The sequence below is a fragment of the Enhydra lutris genome, unplaced genomic scaffold (assembly GCF_002288905.1).
Source record: "Enhydra lutris kenyoni isolate GAN:26980312 unplaced genomic scaffold, ASM228890v2 scaffoldscaffold41, whole genome shotgun sequence".
NCBI classification, from domain to species: domain Eukaryota; kingdom Metazoa; phylum Chordata; class Mammalia; order Carnivora; family Mustelidae; genus Enhydra; species Enhydra lutris.
In genome coordinates this window covers 2,727,319-2,748,325 of record NW_019154125.1, presented here as the reverse complement: position 1 = coordinate 2,748,325, position 21,007 = coordinate 2,727,319, and the positions used below count along the sequence as shown (strand labels likewise).

At 35.1% G+C, this 21,007-nt stretch overlaps 1 protein-coding gene across 1 annotated transcript in view; it reads right to left on the bottom strand.

Annotated features, from left to right (window-relative positions):
* The window catches only part of LOC111155386 (25-hydroxycholesterol 7-alpha-hydroxylase), a 64,100-nt gene that overhangs the window by 13,622 nt on the left and 29,471 nt on the right, over nucleotides 1-21,007 (bottom strand). Inside the window, exons 2-4 of the mRNA XM_022515536.1 lie at nucleotides 14,300-14,436; nucleotides 5,989-6,576; nucleotides 5,283-5,489 (exon numbers count right to left, since the gene is read on the bottom strand). Coding sequence (XP_022371244.1) covers nucleotides 5,283-5,489; nucleotides 5,989-6,576; nucleotides 14,300-14,436 — 932 coding nt within the window. The remainder of the gene's footprint in view (nucleotides 1-5,282; nucleotides 5,490-5,988; nucleotides 6,577-14,299; nucleotides 14,437-21,007) is intronic.

The window sequence follows — 21,007 nt, the reverse complement described above, 5'->3', positions numbered from 1 at the left end:
ATTGTGTCATCTAATCCTCTTAGCTCTGTGCTAAACTGAAAATCTGACAAACGTCTAGCTGGTCTTTTTCACTTTTTGACCAATGCTTCCTTACCTAGAAATATCTCACTGTCTGATCTCTGGTGTACCCCTTTGTGAAAGATACCTCTCCCTCCTTCTCCAGGTAGAAGTTTCTAAACGAAGAATTTACACCTCGTGAATATACCCATTGGAAGAGAGGATTTCATTCAATTTATTGTCCAAATTATGCATGATTTTTCTTTTTTAAAAAATTTATTCATTTGAAAGAGAGAGAGAGCATGCATAGGTGCCAGCGGGAGTTGGGGCAGAGGGAAAGAATCTCAAATAGACTCCCCACTGAGTGTGGAGCCAGATGTGGGGGCTTGATCTCGAGACTCTGAGATCATGATCTGAGCTGAAATCAAGAGTTGGATGCTTAACTGACTGAGCCATCCAGCTGCCCCTGTATGATTTTTCAAATATACAATTATTTTTAATATTGAATGAACTTTTTCAAAATAATGCCCACAATTGTGACAAACAGCCACATTGAATATGTTAATGATAAGGATAACTATGTGTGTGTGTGTGGAGGGGGGATATAGGAACTCTATCATCATTATAATTTTTCTGTAAATCTAAACCTATTCTAAAATGAAAAATTTATTTTTATTTAAAAACACCGACAAGATGCTGATGTGAACCTCGAGCCCCACCCTTACCCTCAAACTCAATTGTATCTGAGAATTAGTGATCCATATCTTTGTAAAATAGTGGTCAAGGTCTCTGGTGTAGTTCTGGAGCATTTGCTCCTTAACATGACAGTATTTATGGGTTAGCTTTTGAGTTAGACTGGCCATCAATTTCCGGTTCTGCCACAATCTAGCTTCATGACTTGACTTCGTTAACTAATCTTTCTGAATCTCGTTACCTAATAATTAAGTGAAGATAATAATACTTGAGGGTTAAATAAGCTAATATATGAAAAGCAGGTAGCACAGTGCCTGCCATATAATGAAATAGTTTTAATATTGTCATTCACACTGTGTCATCTAGAAATTAAAATTACAGTTAACTGTATGATCATCTTGTTCAAGTCATCTGATCTCATACATGTGCATATCATGGCTGGCTTTGCTGAAATCAGGATACAAAGAATCCCTCCCCCCGTCTCAGCTCAGACAATGAAAAATGACTCTAAGGATTCTGCTCTCAGACATGTCCAGGAGAGAAGCGTGGGTGGGCAAGAAAACCCTTTACCCCCATGCAAGTTATTCAGCATTCTGATATTTTTCTCATCTGTAAAAATCATGCAAAATAATGGATGCCCCAGCCCCCCAGGATTTTGGTGAAGATCACATGAAACAATGTTTGAGTCCATAAAATTGCCTTAAGATTTTGCAGTCATTAATATATTTAATATGGACTACATCTAATACTCATCATTTGTTATTCAAGGATCTTTATCTTTCCCAACAGATCATTTCTTTCCCTTTCTTTCTCCTCACTAATTACAAACAATGGGCTTAGCAATTTTTGATAGAAATTTGTTGGGAGAATCACTGCAGGCTTATTATTCTAAGTCTAAATTTTATAATAGATGATCTCCTTGCAAGAGAGTAGTGCAAATTCTGCTGAGTTTTGGTTTTATAGCACCTCCTTTTATTCCAATATCCCTCACTACCGCCACGTGTGCGACTTTTCTCATTTTGAGGATATGTAATTGAACAAAAATTAGGTGCCTGCAACTCGCCTGAGTTATTCAGTTCAGAAGTTACAATCTACTTCAATTTACGTTCTTCTTACTTAAAGCAGGTTTGTTTTTTTCATGTGTGATGCACAGAAAGAGCACGCCTGTGCGATGAGGTAGACTTGAATTTGCAACCAGCTTGGTTCACAAATAACTGAAAATGAAGAACACAATGTACGCATTGCAGGAATGGCACTGAGAGTCAGGATTGTTTTGGTGATAGCAAGAGATGACATTTATTGAACCCATACTTTTTAAGTTATGCATTATCTAGGTAAGCGTGGAAGTCAGAAGTAGAACTCAGTGAGATTCTTTGCTAGCCATTTGTCAAAATTCCAATTTTGAGAGCTTCCTCTCCTTGCATTCTCTTTTATCTTACCTTCTCTCGGACTCATCTTTTCTCCTTTTGCTTTTCCTGTCTTGGAAATCTATAGTTCTAAATCCTACCTCCATCCCAGGTTTTTCTTTCTGGGAAAACAGAATAATTCTTACTTTTCTCTCAGGGTTTCTCAAACTTTGTTCAAACAACAACTTTTCCTATTGAGATTTTGGCCCCCACTGACATTTATCTGAGCCAACTGTAGTTAGTAACTTATTTTAAAAATTATATTTAAATTTTGTTGTAGAGACCTTTATTAAACATTGAGAGATATAAAATTGTAGTAAGGTCATGATAAGCAGAGTCCTAATAATAAGGTACATAAATATACAAAAATAGGAAGTTGTGTTTTTCTTTATCTAAAAGAAAAGGTTGGAATGGTTTTAAAGAAAGATTTTCAAGAGCCAAGGGGAAAAAGCATAAATCCCTCACAACCTCTTAAAACACATGATTGCTTTGAATTACTTAAACAGGCTTGGTACTTAAAAGCCCAATCTATGTTACATATTTTAACTTTTGCTGACGTTAAGTGTATATTGATGTCAGAGGAAATTTGATACATGCAAGGCCTACAGGATTGAGCCACAAATGTCAATAATATATGCACAAGTATTCGCACCACGATAAACCTATGCCCCATTGGACTCTGTCTTCTATAATCACTCTAAAAAAGAGAAATCATTTCTGGTCAGGAATAAAGCACTCATTTCTATGGCATTCTAACTTCCCTTTCAACCTTACTTTATAATCAATGTAGGCTGACATGCAAAATCTTTGTTAAAAAAAAATCTCTTTTCTTCTTCCTGCTTAAAAAACTTCTTACTAGTTAAAAAAAAAAAGTGGCATTCATTTCATCCTTGTGATCTTTTTCCTTATAATACTAAGAACTCAAGATATCTTTCTTTATAAAGAAATGTACTTAGAATAACTACATAGACCTCTGTCTTTAGGGACATGAAAAAAGGGAAACACATACACCCATACCATGGGGGTACACTGTAAATTTTTAATCCTGTAAATCTTCCCTTTGTACAAAGAGTACATACTCTTCTAATATAGAAGACTATTCGCAATTGAACTATGATGAGATGCAGAGGTCACCTGTTGTGTAACTGATTCATATAAAAATTCGTTTCAATCTGCATAAAACTGTCTATCTCATATAAAGAAAAAATGCACATTATTTTCTAGAGGATTAAATTCTCGTAATGAACAACACTGGCCTCTGCTGGTAACCAAGGTCACAATGAACACACGTCCACCTTTTCTAGATTGTTGAAGGTGCTGCCTTTATCCAGGTAGATCTACAATCTCTTGGGATCGTTACTGTTCCTTTGTTGATGATACAGGGGCCATAAATTTATGAGGGCTCCGAGCATGAAAATCTCTAACTCTAGCTACGGACTTAAATGGACCCAAAGTGTAGGTCTGGAACTTGCCATTTCTTCTGATCAAATAAATTTAAACATTTCTGCTTCAATACAATCATTTTAAAATGATCTTTTCTTTCAACAAGATATTGAGAGTAAGAAGTTGGTGAATTTCAACTAAATTTTTAAAAGTAATAACTGTGTACAAAATACAAACACATATTCCTTTAAGTTTATTTGCTTTACTTCCCAGTATGCATCACCTGGTTCATAAAATACAACTGAAATAACTTGAATACATGGGAAAAGCAACCTTGATTTTCATAGAACTCTGAATCTTCTACCCCGAAAATACTGTGTATCCATGTGAAGGTTACTGCCCAGAATTTTATGCAAATTTTTTGGATTTGTTCACCAATAATTCTGCAAAGAAAACCAAAATAATATTTGTATTTTAATAATGTTGGGATTATTTTCTTTCACCAAGCAAATATAAAGTGTCTTTGCTAACTTATGCTAAAAAAAACCCAAAAAACTAGAAGAGGACACATGTATCCCAACCAATTAAGCAAGCTAACCACCTGTCAGGACAAGATAAGCTTCCTGCTATTGCCTCTGATAGGTCTTAGCCTACACAGTGGGAACATTCGCTAGAACACATGGACTTTTCTTTTTAATGTCGCCATTAGTCAACACTACTCAAGATCTGTAAGTCTTCTGCTCCCAGAAGTTCCCATCAAAGAACCTGGAACACACTTAAAAGATAAACAATTGAGGCCAACATAGGCTAAAATACTTGTCTACGTTATCAGAGGAGTGAAGCAACAGATATATATAAAGACTTACTCTTACATGCATCCAAAGGGTCTTGGATTATTGTATAGTAAAGGATACCACAGGAGGAAATATCAATACAGAAGGGACAGAAAATAACTCGTTAACATGGAATTTAAATTAGGGAGTTAAAGTTTGTTCACATAAAGATACAAAGTGTCTCATCGAAACCAGTAAAAGAGAATGCAATCCATTGTCATCAAAAGCTACGTTGCTGGCGTACAGGTCTATGTAGAAGTAGAAAAATAACTGAGTCGCTCCTGACCTCAAATATATTTGAAATAGTGACCATGCATACTTCATGAGTCAGTGAATATTTTATAAAATATTGACATTTCACATGGAGTAATTAGTAGCTGTTGCTTCTTCTTTTCCTCCCTGTCTCCCTTTCTTTTCTACCTTCTTCCTTTTCTCCCCCCAAGTATATTCAAATCAAGAAGTTCCAGTGGAAATCACTTTTACTACATTTTTGAGAATCATACATTTCAAGCTGTATAAAACATCCTAACCTCTGCCTGAAAATGTAGACACCATCTTAGGTAAGAATAAATGCATCTTGTATACAAGTCGCCGTTCTGAAATACTTCCTTTTCAATCCCCAAATACCTTTCTTGTTAAGATAGTGTAGCAGTGTTTGGAAAGCGTTAGCACACCAACAGATGCTCAGAATCAAATGATTTAATAGGCATAAACTTTTTTTTCCAAATAATTGCAAAGCTTTGGGTTAGCCTTTTGCTTACCTTGCATAGTTAATTACCTAGGCCTTAATGTTTACATGTAATGAGAGTATCTACAGTTATAAACTACATAATTTATAATTGATGTAAATGGGTGTTATTATGTCAATTAGGCAGCTGTGTCCTCCACCTCTTGGTAAACAGCTTTGAGTGATAAACTGAGTTTGCAGAGAGGTACCTTCTTTTCTTCGTAACAGATAAAAATAAATTACCTAGGTAGACCAGGCTGTCCAATTGTTCTCTGGTGAGGTGGATGGGAAATCCAGACCCTTTCTTTTGACCTGTTGACTGCAGCAAATGGTCAATTTCGTCACGCAGCACCGCCATAGCTTCTGGGTGCTGGAGGAGGTAATACATCGCCCAGAACGTAGTTGGAATAGTGTTTGTCACAGAAGCCCAGAGAAAGCCTAAATGATGTGCTGGGAGAAAATAAGTGAAAAGGAAGATTAATAGCGTTTATTACACTGATTAGATTTGCAGTGTGCTAATTAAAAGATGTTAGGACACAGACCCAGCCAAGGATCAGTGCATGCTAATGAGGACCAATAGGCTTCTGAAGTCTAATTTTCTGCTTAATGAGAATAGTTTAAAATGTAATGTGCACGCGGGGGGTGGGGAGGTGGGAGATGAGATAAGAGGAGTAAATGCAGCTTAGTTATACTCTTTCTCATTATCCCCATTAAGTATCTTGTTTTACCACCTCAGCAAAAAAAAAAAAAAAAAAAAAAAAAAGAAAGAAAGAAAGAAAGAAAGAAAAAAATCAATTATCACAGAGGGTTGTTTCAGAGTAAAACATTTTATCATTAGCCAATTAGAAAGAGCATAAAAATTTTCAAGGTCACCATTTTGTCTTTTTATTTCAAAGGTCTATTGTAAATTGTTTTATTTTAGACAAGTAATCATTCAGAAGTTTCTTACCTCCTATTTCAAAGTCCTCAAGTGTATAGTATTTCTCCAGGATATCTTGCCTCATTTGAACAACTTCTGACCATCCTTGTGTCTTAGCTAAGTGTTCTGATGTCAAGAGTTTTATAAGTTTCTTTCTAATAGATTTGACATTTCCTAGAAGCTCTATCGGTATGTCTGATATTAAATATGGGAATTTGTCATCAAATTTTAAGAAATCATCTCTTAGATCAGTAATAAATTTTCTCCTATTGCCAGCAAGAGATTGTCCATATATGGTTGTGAATGTGACCTCAAATATTACCGAGCTGCAGAATGTCAACAGGTATGCTGTGTTCCAAGTTGTGGTTTTTAATAGTTGGAGTTTGAAAACTTGTTTTAAATTCTGCATCATGTTTTCTGTGAGTATATCTAAAGCTGTCCCTCGTAAAAGATGATAGCAGCCATGAAGATCATCATTCATGTCATCATTGGTTGCCAACTTTTCGATGGAAAATGCTTTCCTTAATAGTTTATTAGTGAATACTCGAAAGCTTAATTTGTGACTTTTCATTACTAACTGGTACTGAAAAGGGTCCAGGATAAATGTGATATACTTTCCTGAAAGAAATAAATGAGAATATGAGTTCGGTTGGGAGCAAAACAAACAAAATACCTGAACTTTGAAAATATTTTAATCAATATTATAAAGACCTCAATAACTAACATGTAGAGAGATGCAAAGTTTAATAAAAATCCATTTTGTTCAGAGATCCCCCATATGTTTCTGTTAAAAATGGAAGATAAGTGGGAGAAACTCAAATATTCTTATGTTCTGAATGTCTTTTAAAAAGATACTGTTTTATTTTAACTAAATAACCAAATATTTAAACTAACCCTGAAATATCCTCAGAATCCCTTGACTTAAACATTTCTCATATTTTCCCTAAGAATACAAACAGAAAACAAACATCAAACAAACAAACATATCAAAGTTATTATTTACACTTTATAGAAAGACATTTCATACCTGATATCATCTTAGCTTTGACTGGATACGATAATTTTAACTCAGACAAATGAAGATGTGGTATAAAGCAGATACGCATAAACTAATGTTTAGTGTGACACTAATACCAAATCACAAATGCCAGCATTTTCTTTTTTATAGATGAGAAAATAGTGGTTCATGGAGATTTAGTAACATGTCCAAGGTGACCTACTGATTTGTGACTAAAACAGGGATTCCAAACAAGAACCTGTCCATTTATGCATTCATCCCTCCATTCAACATTTATTGAGATTCAGATACTTGTTTGGATCTCTTTCCTCTTAAGATAAAAAGATGTAAAGAAATAATTCTTGAAGAGGTGTGAACACAAGATAAGGGAAACAGAAAGTGAAATCCACTTTGGTCTGCCCAGAGTTACCTATCAGCAAGTGTTCTTTGAGGTGGTGACATTTGGTCTTTTCATAGATCAGTGTTGTCCAAACTTACCCAATTAAAAGACATAGAATACTGGTTAAAAATACAGATTCCTGCCTGATTCTGATTCATACGGTTGAGATGTGGGACCTATGAATCTTTATTTTTGACAGGGGCCTGAAGGGATTTAAGGCAGCACAGTGAGGAACATAGTCCTACTTTGGTAGGGCGCTCAAAACTCTCAGAACCTTGGAGAGTTCCCAGCTCTCACCAGCTCCCTCCAGAGCCCGGACAAGAAGTCACTTCCCCCCATGCATGTTCTTTTCCTTACACAGTGCTGATTTCTTCTCACTAGAGAGCTGTTTTAAGACTCCTAATTAGAAGTATTCTGCACATAGTATTTAATAATGGCATTTAATAAATCTTTCTTTCCCAAGAACACACATGAAGTTTAGATGATCCTACAAACTGTCATGCCTATTTATTGCCCTCTAGAAAACAATTAATAGACATGACAGTTTGTAGGACCATTCACACTTCTTCTTCACTTTATTATTCCTCTCTGTGTGTATGCGTGTATGTGAGTGTACTTTATCAGACCAACAGCGCCTCAATTGTTATTTATTGGTAACTCAAACAGCATCATAGAAATTAAATTGAACGTGGTACAGGATTTAGAATAAAGTTTTGAATAATTTTCAACCTAATTCTTGAAATGGTATAAATGTGTTTTTGTTTTACAATTTTAAAACATAATTTAAGCTTTTAATATACATTCATGTACATGTGCTATATTTTTTCTAAAAATAAATCATATGTCTTGAATTTTATTCACCATATTTCTCCTTGATTTATTTAATAAGGTGGGTCAATCTAGGAATGAGGGTAAAGCTAGAAGTGGCTATTCATTTTGGTCAGACCCCAAAGATGCAAGTATAAAGTAAACTGGATTTTTTTCCCTCAGGGAGAGCAAAAAGGACTCAACTGGTTTGGAGCATATTTTATGACACCTGCTTTACCATAGCATCTTAATTAAATAAAATTGCCAGCATCTGCCTGACAAATAATTGAAAAAAAAAAGAGTGAATTCTCTCATTTTGCAAAAGATATAATTTTAGGCAAAGCTATGTATTTTCACAGGTGGTGATTCATACTTTCCTCCTTTCACCAAATGAGAAGATTTTGCTAAATATCTTTAGGGTTATTTTAAATTAGCCACTAAAATTCAGGAATGTATAAAAGGTTCAGCTTGTAAAACACAATTTTTAGGGAATATTTTGAGTTTTTCCTACTAATTTTCTACATTCATTAAAATCTAAGCAGAAAGATAAAATTATATTCAGCCAAGACAGCATGAGCTACTGGCCATTGGCCTACTGAAGTAAAGGCTGTGTGCATGTGAGAGTTTTTGTCTACAGTTTGTTACAAATACACATACATTCCTTTCTCTCTCCCCCTCCGGGATAAGGATATGGGAAGAACTATGAGATTCATTTCAACTAAAAGAAACAAAAGCTAATGTGGAAAAACTGGTTCCAGTTAGCAGCCAATTATTAATAGTTTTTTTTAAATGAGCAGTTATTGCATATAGATTCTTTTCAAAAATCATTATTGATTAGTTAAAATCAATTTATTTGTACATAAAATTCTCACTCTTCAAGGCTCTTTATACTCCAGGATCTCCATTTTCTCTTTCATATTTTTATTTTAATTTCTTCAACCACAAGGCATTGTGTTTTATTAACTATCTTTCTAAGATGTGGATTGCTTTAAAAGTAGACGTTTTGATTTTCTGGATTTTACTTTTCAAGTGGGTTTGGAAGTACTAATAACCCTGGAGATGTTAGTTGGCTTTCCAACTTTTAATCTTCAGTATAAACAATTTAAGCTAAGTTTTCCAAAATTAATATTAATTTAAACCATCTGTCCACCATCTGCTAATGTGAGATGCAAAACCAGAGTTTCTTTGTAATCTTTAATCAGACAGTTAGGAAAACACATATACATTCATAAAATGAATTTAAATTTCTTAACAAAGGAAATCTGAAAAGTTATTCTGAAGGCCATGTATTCTTGGAGTGAAATTAACTTTTGCTCCAGTGTGATTTTATGTAAATGAATACCAAGTGTCGATAGGCAAGTTGCCTAGTTTACCAAGATTACAAGGTAGAAACAATATCCACTGCCATGTTTTCAAAAGAGAAAAGAATGCTGTCAGTAGTTGATATGAAATATTGATTTAAAGAATTTCAGAGTTTGCATTTGTCTAAAATAGAAATGTCAAAATGGGGCTCACTTCTGCAAAAAAGTGTAAATATATATAATATGTAGTATTATATATAACACCTAACATATATAATCATCTTTTTGAGCAGTAAATTTGAAATGGGGTCAAAATTTTTTGTATCTTCTTTGCCAATAATTTCATCCTCTTCCCTTTTCAGAGCTGACTGGTCCTAAGATATTAATTCTAGCATTCCTATATAACCCACATACAATCTTTTATTAACTCAGCAGGCTTTTTACTTCTTCCCAAATTACTTCTTTTAGGAAAGTGGAGATACATGATGCAAAGTCCATCAATAAATGCAAAAAACCCTAAATCATTCATCCTGATGTCTTATATACAAAAGTTTGACATCTGGATCACTATAAATTGAATTTTGATGTTTTCATCTCAGATATTTGGTGCCATACAGAGGCAACACCCATGGGAATTCAGAACAACTATTTGAGTATTTAGATTTAGAAATGCCTTGTCAGCAAATACGAGATAAATTTGGATTTTTAAAGAGAATTTCCATAATTATAAGCTTTCACTTTCCATGCTTAGTTTGCTCTTCAATAGAATTTTTTAGAAGGTCAAGCTGAAAACATTCGTTGGAAAGCGGAATGTGAACCAACTTTTTATTTTATAAGGATGACCACATTACACACTGCCCCTCTTATTAGGGAGATTTCACCAGTTGTTGACAATGATGTACAGTGGTTCTTCGCTGGCATGACATCTAGGGAAAACGACTCTGCTGCACCACCACACAAAACCAATTAGAGAACTATTTTCTGCGACAGGTCAGGAATTTACGTGGTTTCTCATGAAAAGATGTATCTTTTAATTTCTTTATTAAGACGACATCCGTGTCCCTTGAGACTTTTGGGGATGACAATCATTTGCTCATCATGCAAGAACATACACTAACGGAAATCACATTACAGGACAAGGTTGGAAGACTCTGGTCCCTCGTTTCACATTTTCCAAAGGCGCTATTTTGCAAACTGATCATTAGGAGCACATATATTAATAGATATCTTGACAGGAATCGATTCAAACTCTAGTAAGAAGCCAAAGGTTAGTGTAGTACATATTCAACCTGTGCTGGTGTACTGTTGAGTTAAAAAACATGATCATGGTCAAATTATGTAGACATCAGAAATTCAAAAAGCTTGTTAGTGTCTAAGGTTAAGAGATCAAGTATCAGCAGAAATTGATTATTTTTTGAGCAGTGAATAAAATTATTCAACTTGCCACAAGTTTCTGCTTAATCAGCTTAGATTATTTTTGTATAACGTATTAAAAGGCAAAACTGCAAAATTTGCTAATTTGTTGTATCTGTTCATTAGAACATAAAGTTTAATTTTCTTAAGTAAGAGTGACTTACTCTTTTTTAAAGTGAAGAATAGAGTTTTGTTACTATGAAGCCAAAAGCTCACTTACAATAAAAGCCCCAGCTATGGCCTTTATTTGTATTATAGCAAGTATTTCATCAGCTCTAAGGTATTGGGAATATCCTCATCAAATATTTATTGTGAAGCAATCAGTGCTGACCTCTGGTCCAAATGTTGGCAATAGAGGAACTAAAGAATAATGAAGGGAAATAGACAAATGAATTAGCAATAAATTCACAATTTATTAAATGCCATGATAGAGTGATACTGAGAGTAATGGGAGCTTGGAGAAGAGGAGTCAAACATAACCAGGGTTCTAGAAGAGATGGTCAGTGAAGCTTTTGGGAGGACGTGATATGTGACTACGGTCTCCAAAGATGAATCCATGTCAGTCACTTTTTCAGGATGACTCACAAAGAGAAGAACAGCACTCAGGCAGAAAAAAACAGCAAGAGGAAACACAGGCACAAAAGGACATGGTGTGTGAGGAGGAAATTTCAAACAATTTGGTGCATTAGTAGTGCATTGAGGCAGGCAGTAGCAAGAGATGAGGCTGGAGAGATAGGAGGAGCCCAGATCTTGGCGAGCCTTGTGGAGATTATACTACGATTGTTCTAAGATCTATGATTTTTTTTTTCCATTTCCATTTTTCTGAAATCAGAGTGTTGGGAGAGACTTGCCAGGCAAAGGAGTAAGTTGTGAGGAAAGGGATACTGCCTGTTCATGAGAAAACTCAGCCGTGATGACAATGTCATCCAGTTGGACCATTGTTTTTTCTCTCCATTACATTAAAATGGCGGTGCTGAAATGAAGTCGTGCTATGTACTAAAGGTTGGTTCTGATACTCAACAAAGTAATTACAGTGAGAAGATATTACCTAAACTCTTTAGGAATAAAACATTAAATTCCAAGGCTGGTTAGAGGAAGGTAGTTGAGCAAAGAAAGGGGCATAAGTAAAGATGACCTAGATAAGGAATTCTCAGAGTCAGTGAAAGACCCAGAAGGTGCAGCGTCAATAGAATGAAAGAATAGGGTGTTTTAAGGAGGAATGAGGGATCTGCATTGCCAAACCAAGTAGAGAGGTCTAGTCAGGTGAAGGTCCATTAATGGCCTCAGCAAGGCAGACAGCTGGTTCCAGGTAGGAGGTCTCTAGGAGATAAGGAAGTATAGGCAGCAAATGTAGGAAACTCTCTTGAAAAATCGGGATGCAAAAGAGAAAAAAAAAAAAAGAAATGAAAGGTAACTAGAAGGAAAATATACGAAAAACATGGTTTTAAGCTATAGGTAAGGACCCAAGAGAAAGAAAAAAAGCAAAGACGTATGTGTGGGAGGAATTAATAATGAACACCAGCCCTGTGGAGGCAGGAATTAAGGGTTATGTGGACAGGTAATAGATTTTCTTAAACATTCTTTGAAATTAGAGAAGAGGTAGTGAAGATAGTTGTGAGACACAGAGATATCCGGTAGATATGTGAGGGTCTGAGTGAGATCATACCTGATGCCTTCATTTTTCTTGAGAAGGAAAGGAAGGAGAGTGAACTGTTTTGCCAAAGCCCAGTGAGAGACGGGGACCTGGAACACAAACTTTCCTGCCCTTGGACCCGCATGCTCAGCCAGAAGTCAGAAGGCAACGAAGTGCAGATATTGATGGTCACAGTAAATTCTTTGTATCTCTCCACATGTGCTCCTTTGCAATCAATGAGACTCTCCAGCACTTCTCAGTAAGTGGTGGAGTGTATTTCCCTTCCCTTGAGTTGGGGCAGGCCTGTGATGGCTCTGACTAATAAAATGTGGTGTAAGAGAGATTTTGTAAGAGCTCAGCTTAGGCCTCAGGGGACTTCGCAACTTTTCTCTCACCCACCAAAACACTAGCTGCCATGTAAGGACATCTTGAGAATGAAACATCATGTGTAAGTGACTCAGGCAAGACTGGGTGCTTTAAGGCCTTAGGTTTGGGGACATGTGTTATGCAACAATAGGTAGCTGATACAGCTGAGCAACATGGGCTTTAAAGTGAAAAACATTCCAAATTTTCCTTTCAGCCCTACGATATTGGAAGGTTTAGTGATCTTGCTGCAGTTTTCTTTTTTCTTTTGTAAGCATCTTATTGAAGTTAGAAGCATAAGAAAGTTTTTAAAATTAAAAATACATTCTACAGCAGTGGTTGCTAGGGGTTCATGTTGGGGGGAAATGGCATGAATATGTGGAACATAGATGATTTTTAGGGCAGTTAAACTATTCTCTATGATAGTGAACAATATCCATCGAATGATGGATCCATGACACACATTTGTCAAAACTCAAAGAACTATACAACACAAAGAATGGACCCTAATGTAAATCGAAGACTTTTTTTTTTTTAAAGATTTTATTTGTTTATTTGACAGATAGAGAGAGAAAGAGAGACATCACAAGTAGGCAGAGAGGCAGGCAGAGAGAGAGGGGGAAGCAGGCTCCCTACTGAGTAGACAGCCTGATGCAGGGCTCGATCCCGGGACCTGAGATCATGACCTGAGCTGAAGGCAGAGGCTTAACCCACTGAAGCACCCACACCCCCAAAGACTTTTAATAATGTATCAACACTGGCTCATCCACTGCAATAGAGTATGGGATATAATAAGGAAAATTCTGATCAAGGGAAACAGGATATATGAGAAATCTCAGATCTGATCAATTTTCTTTAAACCCAAAACTGCTCTACAAAATGAAGTCTGTTAATACGTTCTAGTTTTTTTTCTTTTAATCATTCTTAAAATCAGACCAAGTCAAACCAAACCAAAATCACAGGTGATGGCAGGAGAGTAGGGTTCCCTAGGTACCCTCAAGATTTTATAATTCATCTTCTACTGTGAAAATCAGTGCATTCAAAAACATTGTTTTCTTTTATATTAGTCTACATACAAAACAATAACATAAATATTCCATATTTTGCCTACAGAGAAATGTAAGAACTTGGGGTGCCTGGGTGGCTCAGTTGCTAAGCATCTGCCTTCAGCTCAGGTAATGATCCTGGAGTCCTGGGATCGAGTTCCACATTGAGCTCCCTTCTCAGTGGGAAGCCTGCTTCTCCCTCTTCCACCCCAATGCTTGTATTTCCTCTCTTGCTGTCTCTCCCTCTGTCAAATCAATCAATCAATCAATCTTCAAGAAAGAAAAAAAGAAAGGATGAAAGAAAGAAAGAAAGAAATGTAACAACACGGAACAATTGAGAACATATGATTTATGGAAGGTACTTATAGAAGTGTTGTTTACCTCCAAGGAGAACAGTGAAAGTGTCACCATGTTGCTTTTGAAGAGTTTTCATGAAACCTAAAGGATCCTTTTGTAATTTCAGGGCCTCTCCAAGATAAGGAAGCCAGCCTTTTATTAGTGGAGGCTCACCAGGTCTCCTATAAGAAAAATAAATAAACAAGAAAAAATTAAATCCTTATTTTAACACATATGGGTTATTATTCCAGCCCAGAAGTGAATGGATGAATTACACAACTTTTTCAATTATTTTATTTAATGATGATGATATAATAATAGACTTGAATTTATTGAGCCCCACCAGTATGTGTGACTATGGGGTAGACAATTCAATTCACAGCTTCTGGTGAGCAACGTTTTTGAGAATTGTGTCTTATAAGACCCAAATGGCTGGCTGAAATGACAGCTACACTCAGTAAACATTTTATGTATGAGAGCTCTTGCTGAGTGCTAGATGTCAGGTAGTTTACTTGCCAAAGTAAAGCTCCTTATTATCAGATGTCACTTTAGACTGGAATGATATAATTAGAAGAGGAGCAGTTAATGATTTTGAAAAATCTTTTCTTCTGTGGAGAACAATAAAAACCTGAACATTATTTCCATGAAGTACATCTTGTTGTATTATTGCATACAGTTTTTTATTCAAACTACAAAGAATAGGAATATTTGTTAAATTTTACAAGACAACATATGAAACGTGTTCAATGAAACACTGAAATACTGTGATTTTTTTAAAAAAGTTTCTTTTTTTACTTATAATCTTAGCAAAATTGGACTTCAAAATTTCTTCTTCATTTATTTGGTGAGCTCAATCTGATTTAAAGTAAAAAAAAAAAAAAAATCCAAAGCCATTTTATCCTAGAAGGGATTAAAACAAATATTCAAGAGAATTCTGATGATTCTCTATCCCATCTGTGAAGATGACTTACACTATAGGCAGTACAACCCATTTTGATTAATCACAAGATATTACTAGCTCAAGACCTAATCAAAGATCAAGATTATGGTCATACTCAACATGGACTTTTATGTGGTTAGATTAACCCTATCAAGAGCTTTTATTTTCCCACAACCCAACATGGTAGAATTAAACTTAAAAAAATAAACAACAGATCTTTCAGGGGAAAACACAAAATAAAACCAAGGTATGATAGAGACAAAGGAAATAGGTATCAAAACTCTCCTTTCTGTTTTTAGAAGACAGTTGATTTTTATACAAAATTAGTATAATTTTGTAATTATATAACAACACAAAATGTGTGTTGTTATTCAAATATATGTACTTAGAAATAGGGAGACAAGAAATATCATATAAAAATGTGTATCTTCTGCTTCTTCCCCTTCCCTATTATTTTCTTAAATGCCAGCTTTACCAATGGAGACCTGCTTTTTTGAGAAAGATAAAAGCGTACCAAAAAGTATAGTAACATTAATTCTATAACCAAAGATTAAACAAAAGACAATATATATGATAACAGAGTAGGATCTCTAAGTCAGAAATTGCCATAGCATGCAGGCTCTCAATCAATGGCTTTCAAAATTTGCAAGTGATCTTGGTTCATAAAATTTCCTTTCAAAACATTCTCTTTCTTGGCCTGTTTTTACCCCGTTTTGTCTAATGTTGCTTGGATGCTGCATTGTGGCAAAGATTTTGAAAGGCTTTTTGTCATATCATAATTTAATGCAACTAATTTTATTCTCTATGCTCTGTCATTTGGTCAAAAGCTGTATTCTTCATGGATTTCCATGGGGGAGGGGGGAAGGATGGAACTTAGAAATCCAGGGGAATATTAAGTTAATGTTCAGAGTTAGGGAAACACATTAGGAAGCCGTTTTAATGCTACAAAGATGAGAGGATCATCATTTCTTACAGCTGTGTTCATTTTGTCAGCAAGGAGCTTAAAACTATGAAACACAATGTCGCAAGTGTGTATTTACAGGAAAAAAAAAACATAGTGCTAGTTCAACTTATACAGGCCATAGAAATCTGTCTTCATCAGTATATTTATAAAAACTATTTAGAGAGGAAAGACATCACCATAATGATTCAGAAAGACCTCTTGGCACAATGCAAATACTGTTACTTGTCTCTCTCGTGCTCTGTGACTTTGAAAATGAAATGTCTACTACCCACTGCTGTGTAAGAGAATGGGATACCTAATGTTTATTGGGGATGATCAAGTCCCAGACTTAAAAAGAACAGGTTCTGAAGCAATGGTGGGTAACTAAAAAACAAAGAAAAACAAAAACAAAAAAACACCCAGAAACAAAAAACAAAAATTGTGGACTACATTCCTCTCAATGCCACTCTAACGGTACACACTTTCTCAAATATCCTCTTTACTATTTAAGACGCTAGAAGGACACATCTTGTAAGTTATACAAATTAGAGCTTATGAAGTTTCTCAATGATTAAACCCAGTTCTATGCATAAACAACTATCACCACTTGCAATTTCTTCCATACAAATAGTGGGACACACCTTGACATTATGAAAAATGTCAAATATGGTCCAAATTTATCTGGAAGCAAATAATGAAGAAGAACTATAATACACCAACTCTAGATCTCATTGGTGAATTTTATCAAACATTTAAGGAAGAAATATTACCAATTCATTCTAATCTCTTCCAGAAAATAGAATTAGAGAAAACATTTCCTAACTCATTCTATGAGGCCAGCATTAACCTAATACTAAAGTAGACAAAAACATCACCAAAAAGGAAAATTATAGATCAATAAATGTAACACAGATGTGAAAACCCTCAAAAAAAAAATAACAGTAACTTGAACTCAACAGAGAGAAAGAATTATACATTAGAAGAAAGTGAAATTTATTCTCGATATGTAAGTCTGCTTCAACATTCAAAAATCAATTAATGTAATTACTGCAATCCATTATCTCAGAGGGATAAAGAAGAAAAATCATCTTATCATATCAATAGATACAGAAATATCATTTGACAAAATTTAACACCTATTTATGACAAACTCTGAGCAAACTAGGATTGGAGGAAACTTCCTCAACTGGATAACAAACATCTACAAAAAACTTTAATGCTAACATCATACTTGATTGTGAAAAACTACTTTCCTGCTAAGATCTGAAACAAGGCAAAGATGTCCCTCTCACCACTCCTATTCAACATTATACTGTAAGTCTTAGTTAATGCAATAAGACAAGAAAAGGAAATAAAATGTACACGGATTGAGAAGAACTAAAACTGTTCTTGTTGCAGATGACATGATTGTCTATACAGGAAACTTCAAAGTTCAACAAGAACAACAAAAAACCGGTCTGCAACTCCAAAAGCAATTATAGCAAGGTAGCAGAATACAAGGCTAATACACAAAAGTAAATTGCTTTCCTATTTTCCAGCAATGAATAAGTGGAGTTTGAAATTTAAAAAGACAAGACCACTTAGATTGGCACCCATAAAAATGAAATACTTTGGTATACAAAATATGTACAAAATCGGCTGTGATGAAAGAAATAAAATAAAATTTAAATTAATGAAAGATATCGCATGCATATCAGTAGGGAGACTCAATATTGTCAGAAGGTCAGTTCTTCTCAACTCATTTTATAGATTCAATGCCATCCTGCTCAGAACTCCCAAAAGTTATTCTGTGGACACTGACAAACTAATTCAAAAGCATATATGGGAAGGGAAAGGACCCAGAATAGCCAATATGATACTGAAGAACAAAGTGGGAAGACTGACACTACTCAATTTCAATACTTTATAGCAACAGTAAACAAGACAGTGTGGTACTCGTGAAAGAATAGACAAATAGGTCAGTGGAACAGAAGAGAATGTCCAAAGTAGACCAACACAAATACAGTCAAATGATCTTTGACAAAGGAGCAAAGTAATTCAATAGAGAAAGAATAGTCTTTTCAACAAATGGTGGTAGAACAACTGGGCATCCTCTTGCAAAAATACAAATATAGACACAATTCTTACACCTTTCACAATAATTAACTCAAAATAGATCAGAGACCTAATTGTAAAATGCCAAACTATAAAACTCCTAGCAGATAACATAAGAAAAATCTAGATGACCTTGGGGCTGGCAATGATACAATGAAATTTAGATATGATTTCAAAAGCACAACCCAAGAAAGAAAAAGATTAAAATTTAAAAATTATGTTCTGCAAAATACACTGTTAAGAGAATAATAATAATAATAATAATAATAATGCTTCAGACTGGGAGAGAAATCTTTGCAATACACATATCTGATAAAGGACTAATAACCAACATATAAAAAGAACTCTTAAAACTCAACAATAAAAAAAAAAACAATTAAAAATGGGCAAAAGATCTGAACAGACACCTAACCATGGTAGACATACAGATGGCAAATAAACATATGAAAAAATACTCAACAACACATATTCTCAGGGAATCACAAATTAAAACAACAATGAGCTATCACAACACACCTATGAGAATGGCCAAACTCAAAATATTGACTGCCCCAAATGCTGACAAAAATGTGGAACAACAGAAACTCTCATTGCTGGTGGGAATGCAAAATGGTACAGCTACTTTGGAAGACAGTTTGGCAGTTTCTCATAAAACTAAACATACTCTTACCATATGACCCAGCAACTGTGATCCTTGGTGTTTACCCAAATGAGTTGAAAACTTGTGTCCACACAAAAACCTGCACACAAATGTTTATAGTAACTTTATTCAGAATTGCCAAAACTTGGGAACAATCAAGATATCCTTCAATTGGCAAATGGATAAACAAACTGTGGTGAATCTGGTTGGTAGAATATTATTCAGTGATAAAAAGAAATGCACTATCATGCCACAAAAAGACATGGAAGAACCTTAACCACATATTGCAAAGTGAAAGAAGCCAATCTGAAAAGGCTACGCACTGTATAATTACAACTCTATGACATTCTGGAAAAGCCAAAACTATGGAAATTATTAAAAGATCAGTAGTTGCCAGGGGTTTGGGTGAGAGAGGGATGAATAGGTGTAGCACGTGGGATTTTTAGGACAGTGAAACTATTTTGTATGTTACTATAATGATGCATCTATGTCACCATACATTTGTCAAAACCCACATAATGTACAATACAAAAATGATCCCTGATGTAAACACTAAGACTTTAGTTAGTATTAATGCGTTAATGTTGGCTCAACTGTAACAAATACACTGTACTGATATTAATATTTATGCAAACTGCAGGGGTAGGTGGGTGGGGAGGGGGGTATATGGGAATTCTATAATTTTAATTTTTCTGTAAACCTCAAACTGCTCTATAAAATAAGGCATACCTACACATATAATAATAAATTTTAAGCAGGAAACTGATATGAAGTTTCCATCTTTTACAAATTAAGGACATTTAAAAAAAAGATGGGAAATTCTAAGGTATCAGTATTGGGCAGTGTGTAAACTGATAGCAATGAAGTATTTTTTAAGAGTAAAGAGTTCCAAACTGATGGTTACCAGAGGGCAGGTGGGGGGGGTGAATGGGTGAAATAGGAGATGGGGATTAAAGAGTGCCCTTGTCTTGATGAGCATTGGGTGATGTATGGAAATGTCAAATCACTGTAGTGTACACCTGAAACTAATATTACACCATATGTTAACTAACGGTAATTTAAATAAAAATTTTAACAAAGGGTACAGGGTTCTGGAATCCAAAAAGTAAGAAAATTGCTGTGGATTAACCCCAGTCACAATAGGCTCATTGCTTCCTATGATCTCATAAGGAGCCATTGTTAATGAATCCCAAGCATCTATTTAAGACCTTGGCAGGGCTGAGGATTTTGTACCTTCTAGCTCAGGAGGCTGGTTTTCAATGACCTGGGATTTGACCAAAGTTCGTTTCTTCCATGGCACTGTAGGGTTTTTAGTCTATTTTTTGTATTATTTTTTTTTCATTTTAAAGAAAACATGAAAAAAATAATAAAAGAAACTGTTGTTAATATTTTTCTTTATTCTTTTTTTGTGCATTTAAAAAATTTAGTTTGCTAATGTTTTGTTTGCCTTTATTTTTGTCTGGCACTATGTAAATTCTATCATAAAGATCTGTTTTTCAAGTTGGCCTTGAAAGTGCTTTTCTTTTGAAGGAAACTGGATCAAGTTTCTCTCCAGCTTTTCCCAGTTTCAAGCTGATGTTGGGACATGCTGCCTCCTGAGTGAGTACAACAGGCTGCCAGGCCTCTTGGCCATCACTGCGGAGGAAGAGACCCTTTCAACAACTACCATTGGCAAGGATATATTTGCCAAGGTGAGATTGGCCCAACACATCTTAATTGGGAAAGCAATGGTCATGACAACAATTAAGGAGTTCATACCATTAACTACCCTATAAAGTCCAAATAATGAAGGCCTTGGGTCACCCAAACAATTGTGAAGTTATTTGAAGTGATGGAGACAGGAAAAGTCTACCCTGTCATGGAGTATGTTAGTGGGGAAGAGCTATTCAATTACCTAGTGGATCATCACAGCAGAAAAGAGAAAGAGGCACCAGGCAAATTCTGCCAGAGAGTGTCTGCTGCTCAGTATTACCACCAAAAGGGTATTTTCTATAGACCTAAACACAGAAAACCAACTATTGGAAATTGACATGAACATCAACATCAAGGTGGCAAACTTTGGCTATAGTAATGAGTTCCTCTCTGGCAATAAGTTGGATACCTTGTGTGGTAGTTTTCTTTCTTTTTTTTTTTTTT